Raw genomic sequence first — 8,980 nt, 5'->3', positions numbered from 1 at the left:
GCGCAACCACCCGTCACTCATCACACCGCCCCATCCCACACGACGACCGCAGGAACGAAAATGCCGTCTGTCATTCGGACGTCTCCATGGCACATCACACAAATACGATGCCTGATTCACGGTTCCGGTTTTTGTGGTTGCTATGCCATGCCGATCCCGTGCAGGTTTGGGGATAGCCTGGGGTTCTGGAGGCGGCTGAAAAGGGACGGCAGCATCGGTCTTTTGAGGCTGGCGGGGCAATTGCTTTTTCCCCCAATGCCCGAACCGGGATTGGGGTGGGACTTTTTGTTCGTCTCATGCGCGGGAAGCCACAAAAGGGCTAAGTTCTGTCCCTATGTGTAAGCCATATGGTTGCGATTGGCTGGACCAGAACGGCCTGGTTGGGCGATCCCCACGTTTTTACGCTGGTACGTTCTGCTTATCAAGACGTCTTGCCGTTTCTGGCTACCCCGATACGTTTCTTTGCCTCGCCGTGCAGAGCGTCCTGCCTCATCGAGCTTCCCATCAGCGTCGGTTTCACCCGGGGTGTCTCACAACCACATGTAAGGCGCCTGTGGACGCCTTGCTCACGGGCTGGGGGAGCAAACTCGGCCCGTTGACGGGAGTGGCGGCACCGGCGGTCCTTCCACTACGGGATACCGTGATGATATCACTGCCGGGTCCGGTAGCGGACGGCGTACCTACATCCAATGTTGGTGTGTGTTTGGGGGATGGGCTCCAAGCCAGCAACCGCTCTTTGGTTCTCTCTCCGGAGGTGTGGCCCTCGCCACCTGCCCTTCTACAGTGCCTGGCTTGGGACTCTGCCGATATGACAAACGGCTCAGATCAGTCCGGTTCGGTCACTTCTGTTCCCCGACACACGCGCACACCCTCACTCTCACTCATGGTCGAGCAAACCGGGCACCTCTTCGGGTTAGAGCCCCCCCTTGGCGAGTGTGTAATTATTCGAAGGTGGTCTATCTTACAACCTCAGCGGGGCGGGACCTCGACGGATGTGATAACTATCAAACATTCTGTCGACGCCAGCTGAACGGCATCCCCAAATCGGACATGAGCACATATAAGATTTTCCGCGCGGTTTCTCGCTTCGCGGAGTGACTCCTCGCCACCACCAGTCAGTCTCGGCGGCCCCAATACGAATACGCTCTCCGCTTCACTCTCTCTCGCCGCATCTTCAATCTGATTCACTTTAAGTCCGTGTCCTTCCCCCCCTCTCCGGCGTCACCCCCGACGCCAATCGGATCCGGAAAGGAGGGGGACAAGGCCCCGACCGGTCTGTGTGCATGCCGGCGTGTGGAGGCTTGGCGTGTTGACGGATACGTAATGACATGGGGCTATAGGTCCCCTCACTTTTTTTAATACACCTGGTTCTCCATCCGGGTGTAGACTTACGGAGTTTTCCCTGGCGCTACGGTGGGAAAATCCCGACGTGGCTTTGAGACTTTTTGAGGCTTTTGAGGCGTTTGGAGGCTTCCAAGGCTTCTAAGACACCCCGATAATTTGGACCGCCCGCCCGCCTCACACGTGTCGAGGGCCCCCCTCCTTCCGCATGTCTCATGTCTCGGTAGATGGGGTTTCCGCGCCAGTGCGGTACAGACGGAACGCCGCAGAGATCCAGCCCAGCCAGCCCCCGGCCGCGATGCTAAACAATTCTCATTCACTATGATGGCCAACTCAGCGGGAGTAGCAGGAGTTTTCGAGCCGCAACTAAAATAAGCAAACCAAGCACAAGGCTCGCATGAGGTGATTCCAATTATCAACATATTGTAATAAGCCGCCCAGCAATCGGTGCGGCAAGGCCCTCTATAGGAGCAAGCACACAACCATGACTGCTGGTTGGCTCTGATTAGATCTAGACGGCCGACACCCACGAATAGGCAGCTAGCTCATGCATACACGTTGAAAAACATCCACCGCAATGGCCAGGCAAGCCATATAACGGCAAGCTCTCGCCACCTTGTAAATGGCCAGATTGCGAGCTGTCACACAGTCTTTTTGTTGTGATATACTCAGCCTTGAAGATATCAGGGGTCAATCTTGACTGAACTACCGAAAACACTGCTACATGTAGCATCTAAACTGTGCGACGAGACCAAGTCAGCCCCCGAAACAGGATCTCTCGAGTTTACGCCTGAGCTAAGGCACCTTTCCATACAACCCTCAATGTGTAATTGAGCGGGTCTGCCTCCCCGGAAGGATTTGGGAAAATGGGCATTTTCTCGAGCCTCATTCAGGGGTAGAAAATCATACATAACACCCACCACCTCACATCCATTCACGAACCACACATCATTCCAGCCCCTAATCTCACATTGCACGAAAGGAGCGGAGGTCCCGAGGGATTAGCCTGGCCTAGATGTCTCTTACTTTTGTTTTCTTTTCCTCGAAATGTAAAACATGGTGCGCAGTATCCATCATCCCCCCCCCCCCTAAAAACCAATAACAAAGGCGGTGATGCAAATAAAAAAAACATCTTATCTGGTATCACCTGACCGAGGAAGGTGAGCTGCACGCTTTGTCAAGCCACTGAGGTTACGTTAGCAATGAATAGCTGGCTGCCTCGTCTGGCGACAGCATAGTCTATGCCGACCCCTGACGCCTGTTAAGGGACCTAGCGTCTACTTTGTAAAGTCGAAGCGACAGATGACTGTCACCAGCATTACCACAGAGCCCATTCCCCTACAGATGATGAGTTATAATGAAGGGCCTTCAGCACTGGAACCGGCACTGTCAGCACAATAACTTCCCTTGCATGACAAGATTCTCACGAACCCCATCGACGCTGATAACTAATCTATCATTTTTTTATCTTGCGTATCTTTATTCCTGCCGTTTTTGCATACTTGGCTCCTATTTGCTCCGCGGAAAAGAGACTGCTCTCGTTATTGCCGTGCCGTATGGCGCAGTTCTCTAGCTTCTTCTCAAGCAGCCCTTCGGGGATATCAAACAATACCTATCAAAGCCACTCGATCGCCAGTGACATTTGGAGACATCGGTCTCAAGTCTTCTCTACCTTCAGACCTGCCCCCTGCCTATTCCGCATTCTCACCCTTGTACATTGGTACCATGCCGCCTCATACCGTTGAGGCAAAAGAGGAACTCGTGTGAAAGGGGTCCAGCCCTCGCGATTCCGACGTGGCAGCAGTACCTTCACGGCGAGGCTTTCTAACGCGTTATCAAGGGCTAATCAACATACGGAACGAAGAAGCAACCGGAGCGTCGATGTGCATCCGCGGGCAGAGACGCAACGATCGTCCCCAATACCATACACCCTGAGCCAAAAGGGCAACTGATGGGATCCGCAGTGAGCATCAGAATGATGCACCCACCTTCCTCATCCGAAGAGCCGCGTCACATCACACCCCCCCCCCCACACACGGAGAGAGAGAGAGAGATACAACGCTTACAGTACAGCACGGTTACTAACATGAAGCAGATCGGCATAGCCCATAAAACTCAGCCCTCACTAGCAAGCCCTTATCAGCAACACGTCCGTGGCGAGACTGCGCATGGCGTAGCCATAGAACTAATTAGCTATCACACGACAAGAAGCAAAGCCCTTGCGCGCACAGCGAGCAGCGCAGCTCACTAGCCCCGTCCCAAGGAGGGAGTCAGCTTCACCGGCGCCTTAAACAATGAGCTTTGAGCTTGTATCATTGTCGATGCTGTATATGTATTGCCGTATTCCTGCACCACTTCACTTCGAGAGCGGATGGGATGGCAACCCAAGAAATAGGGGAGAAACAACAAAGTGGCGGGCGGGGGGATTAATATGAGATTGCGTAATTTTGCCCTATCTTCAGTTTCGTAGTACTGTTGGAGACAGGACCGGGGCCCAACTCATGGATAAGGTTGGGCGTTGGTTTGGGCACTGGCTTGGCCACTAACTATTGACATCCTCGACAGCAAGTTAGCTATCGATCCCGCATCATTATTGACATCCGTATATAAAGGCCAGTTCCCTCGTGTGGCGAGGTAAGGATCACCCTTGAGGCGGGTTACCTTCAAGAAAGTACGTGCACTGGAAACACAGCCATCATACAGTGAGTGAGTCTCAAGTCGCTCTCACTCCCAACCAAGGGCCCCCGGCAGGCAGCAAATACCCGAGAGCAAAGAACAAACTTGACAAACCCAATGTTTACAGAGAAGCATGACATACTGCAAATAAAATCCCCGCCATAGGCCGTTTCGACTGCTGGTGTGAGACTCGGGTTCGGAATGTCACGCACCACGGCCAAGAGAGTCGGATGAACCACACCATACCTCCCGTCATCCATGACTCTCTACCATCCACGATCCCAAGGGTCTCGACGGGGATAGGATGCTTGCTGTGTGCCGTCCTGGATCGAGACTCCCTCACAGTAGGTACTTATGGTGACCACTCCTTGCCGGGGAACTACACAAGAATTTCCAGGTCGGGTGGGTTGGGCCGATGCTGAGCTCCAGTGTGGTTTACCACAAGGTTAAAGACAGGGCTTCCTTCCACATGCGAAATGTGGCCTGATTTCCCTTGGGTTGACTAAAGCAGGATCTCTTGCTGTTGTTGTGGAAGGCGTTACTGATGTCGGTTGTGGGAGAGGTGGCGTGCTCGCAGGTTGACGACTCGATGTGAAGTCGAAGTTAGCAAGAACAACCCCCCCTCCTTTTCCTAATCGACGTAAGACTGCATGCGAGAGTGTGGCAGCATCATCAAACACCGCAAACGCCTCCCATCTTTGTCCATGATTTTCAACATTGCGCCTGCCATCCGTTATAAAATCCCCCGCCCCAACGGCTGCAGCTCGGGAATCGCAGGCAGGGGCATGTCTACCTCGGCACACATCCATATCATCCGCCTGCTTGTGATCCGGCCAGGAACAGCGTCTTGAGGCCCTTGGTTTGCACGACGTCAACGCCGCATGCCCGGGAAGGACGATGCACCCCGGATTCCAATCGTGCACGAGTCGTTCCGGCGGCCCACCAACCCCAGGTTTTTCTGGATGGGGAATGCGACGCTTTCCGTCCATCCTTTTTGTCCCCCTCTCAATCGACGAGTCAGTACGAAGTACCGTCTCAACCCAAACCAGAGGATCTTTATTGCTCGCTTGCGTCCCGTGCACACCACTTTATGCTGTACCTATTCCCAGGCTTGATCGCCTTCAACTGAGTGCGGTGTGGTCCCATCTTAGATTGCAACGGTGTGTCTCTTCATAACGAAAAATCCTTTGTTTTTGGGTGGGGGAGGGGGGTCTCGAGGTTCCAAACGGACCCGCCCTCCGGATTCCGGGAACCGTGGCGAATTTGCGCTGCATTGCACTGCCTGCGCATGCAACCTTGAGCCAACTGCATGAGCAGGCGACATCAAGCCCACAATGCGTTGCGTTGCTTTCCTTCCTATCATCTGCGGGAAATCATTCCAAAGATCGTTCTACGATGAAGTGGGAAACATCGCCGGCCTGGGTCCGGCCGGCTGCCCAAGCGACCCGGTGAAACGCACGGCGCACTGACTTGACGGACTGCCACGGTAGCATCGGTCCCTGAGCCGTGATTTGCAAGAGACGATTTAGCCACCACCGGTACCAAACAAACCACGGGCTTGCGACGTCTCTGTTGGGCAACGGTGACGGTGGATTCGAGCCCACGTTGAGGCATGCCTCACTAACAGACTTCGAAGAACGTTCTACTTTGGGAACCGGATGTCCCATCCGGGAGAGAGAACTGACAAGCGAACGGCCCCGGCGTTGCCAGGCCGGGATGGATAGCCGGACTCGTCTCCCAGTTCGTCCTGACTATACATGACAGTCCCGAAACAGCGTCGGCATCAAAGATGGAGGCGAATGTCACTCGTAGCGACGGTCCTGTGTTCGTCGTGTTTAATGAGGACCTGTCAAAGTCTCGGGTACGGCACGATAGATCAGCCCAACCACCAAAAGGAATCGGTCCTAAACACAGCCGAGTTGTTGGTGTACCACGTTTCGCAATAGCTTCTATTGTTTCGTTATAGAAACGACGACAGATCGGGAAGTTTGCCTGGCGCCATCACCCCATCATAGTATCAGCTTCTAGCGGATCTCCCTATTTTTGTCGGACAAAGAGTCCGAGATACCGTAAAAGAGCGAAGAACTTGTCGACAGATTCTTGTCAAACTGCAGCGGAATCCGTACTCGAGCTCCCCCAAGCTCCCAAGAACCCCACCGGTTCCAACACCGAGGCGGATCCGGTGTTTCGTCACCGGAAACAAGGGCGGACCAGCCATTGAGCGCCCCTTGCTGGCTTCAAAACATGCGGGCCCGCTTGCCCGGCCCCTGCGTTGCCTGGCTCCCTGGCTACGCTACCCTACGCGATATTTCCCACGAGGTAAGAGGAGCCAAAGTGGAAAGAAAGCAAGAACGGGCCGGCTTGGCCATCGAAATCACAAAACGTCTTCTTCGGGCGTGCGGCGCCTCCCCCCCTGCGTGGCTTTTTCCCCTTCGGCTCCACTCTCACGGCATCGGAGATGCAGCCGAAAACCGTTAGCGCGCGCCGTCCCGCAGCATTCTGTGGCAGAATCGGGGATTTGTTTCGCAGATGATGGAAAGGGGCCATGGTTCATGTTGGTGGCTCGCTCCTCGACGCCCGCATACGGGAGCTGGGAAGAGGGGGGGAGGGCCGTCGTGAGACGGAGACGGCAGAGCCGTGTCTTGGGAAGGAGCCGGAGCGCAGCACGGCATCGCGGCGTTGGACAAGATTGGGGGAAGCAATGAGACGATGCGTTCCGTACATCGTATCATGCTGGTTTCGACGGCAGTGGATGAGAGGGTTGGTTGAGCACAGTATGGTATGTACAGTATGCCCGTACAGGACCTGACCCCCTTTCGTTCGCTTTGGGGCGTATGTAATTCCGGAATGTATCCGTGACGTGATGCGATCTGCAGGTACCAGACGCACTGCAACTCTACTCCTGCTCTTTTTGCGGACAATTACTACTGTGTATTCGAGCAGCATCCCTTTTCGACTGCCTGCATCATCATTGCTGCGAAAGGGCGAGAAGGCCCTGCCGACGCGCGCAAGCACGGACAGAGAGCGTCGTCTGTGCTGAGACATCGCGAGATTGATGGTCAATGCGCCGAGAGGGTGTCCAGCAACCGCGCGGTTGGGATTGAAAAAAGAACGTTTTTGTTTTTGTGACGGGAACACATTTCCGGGTTTGTCATGCCGTCCGGCGCCGTTCCGTGCGTGCCAATTCTCTCACCCGCCTAACCAGGGGAGACCGATGAGAGAATTGTTGGTGTGAGTTCTTGCTAGGCTGTCAAACAACACCGAGACCCGACAAAGCTAGACGGGCCGATGTGGTGGACCCCCTGGGAACCGTTGCAATATTTGCTTCTTCCTAGTCTGGCATTGATTACCTGGGTTGCAATATAGCCTCCAGCGGGCGCCGCCCTCTGCGTAGTCATCCATCAGGTCAGCGGCAGGGCTGGCAGGGCGCACTGGGGCTAGATTGCGGTCTGGTTACCGCGTTCCATCTGTCTGCGGGATGCAGGAGGCGTGGTCCGGAACGCGCGGGCAGGACACGGCATTTAATTATTACTACGTACTCCAGAATATGGGACTGGTGGTTGGTTAAGCGAGACCTGGGGGTAGGGAGTTCGTTATTCTGGGAGTTTGTGCGACTCTGGGACGGGAGGACAGCTGCAGTTGTAGCAGGCCGGATACGGGAAACACAAAGTTCCCAGGTCGCTGGGAGCGGACGACGAGGATCGGGATTTTCACTCGCACAGGAAGTTCAATCTCGCGTCGCGCGCAGGCAGCGGGCCTTCCCCATTCGGGAGGTGGGAATGCCTTTTTGGCTCGTGTAGTTGGTTCGGGTGGTGGTGGAGGAGGAGGGGAGGAGGGGCAGTGCGCTCGCGTGGGGTTGCCCCCCGCCTCGGTCGGGAGCGATGCGGGTCGTCGCACGAGGGTGCGTCGAGGCGAGGCGAAAGGGGTGTTCGATGTTTCTTCTAGAATTTCGTCAAGGCCTGGCTGGCTGGATGGCTGGCGGGTGGTCGAGCGAGCGAGGGGAAATGCGGAAGCGTTTGGTGGCTGAAGGGATGGGAAGCAAGCGAGGGATAGAACGGGAAAGGGCCGTGCGTTCGGTTGAGCTCCCGGATCGCCATCGGCAGCGAGTTTGCATTGTTGTCTTGTCTTGGAATCCGGGTGTCGTTCTGATACAGCTTGGGCGGAAAACCTGTGTTTGAGGAGATCGCGGTTGGGGATACTCAAGGGACGGATCGGGTGCCGGCCAATTGCAGGGAGGATCAGATGTCGTGCAGGTCGTTGCCTCATCTATGCGGCGAGGTGTCTGGCTGCTGTTCCTGTCCTATTCGAAGTCCTCCTTTGAGGATTTCCACCCTCTCCCGCCACCTCCACGCAACTCTTGGGTTTGCTGTGCCGGCGGGAGGTTGTGGCTGTGATGACGTCTCGGTGTCCCGAATATGAAGGAGCCGACGTCCCAGGCTGTTGGTTCAGTTTGAGGCGGGAGGAATGGTGCATCCAACTGTTCAGATCTGCCGCCCCTCCGTCTCATCCACCCGCGCGGGCCGATTAACCATCAAGGCAGACGGCACTTTTAGCTTCTCTAACAACCCATGGTAGCATCGCGGGCGGCGAGGGTTATGCTGCTGACGAAAATTTTGATATGGGGTTAGGCAATCGAGGCAACTTGTCGGAAGCCTCCTATGTACTATGTAGAGTCGACGCATTGGGTCACCTGCTGCTGCCCAGGGGATAGCGATGGCTGGTGTGGGGGACCTGGGGAAGACCCCATCGCTCGTGGTTTTCGCTGGCGGCCGGGAGCAAGACGATGAAAGATGATGGACGGCTTCACCTAACCGCGCATTTTGACGGATGTCTCACATCATCCTGGTTGGGGAGAGGACGAAGGGGGCTGTCCTTCACCGCGCTTCAGCATTTTCGAATTGCTGAGACGACAAAGCTTCACAAGAGAGGTTGCTGGAACTGCAGACATTATGAAGCCGTGTAT

General features: G+C 55.3%; 1 protein-coding gene across 1 annotated transcript; it reads right to left on the bottom strand.

Annotated features, from left to right (window-relative positions):
* Positions 1 to 6,567: 6,567 nt before the first annotated feature.
* Positions 6,568 to 7,062, bottom strand: CHGG_01865 (uncharacterized protein; the record flags this gene model as incomplete). The annotated part of the gene is made up of 1 exon (XM_001221085.1): positions 6,568 to 7,062. The coding sequence occupies one exon, from the start codon at positions 7,060 to 7,062 to the stop codon at positions 6,568 to 6,570; it is 495 nt and encodes a 164-aa protein (XP_001221086.1).
* Positions 7,063 to 8,980: the final 1,918 nt, after the last annotated feature.

Source organism: Chaetomium globosum, genomic scaffold, assembly GCF_000143365.1.
Source record: "Chaetomium globosum CBS 148.51 scaffold_1 genomic scaffold, whole genome shotgun sequence".
Classification (NCBI taxonomy): domain Eukaryota; kingdom Fungi; phylum Ascomycota; class Sordariomycetes; order Sordariales; family Chaetomiaceae; genus Chaetomium; species Chaetomium globosum.
Note: the sequence above shows the minus strand (reverse complement) of the source record. Positions and strands in the feature narration are given on the sequence as shown.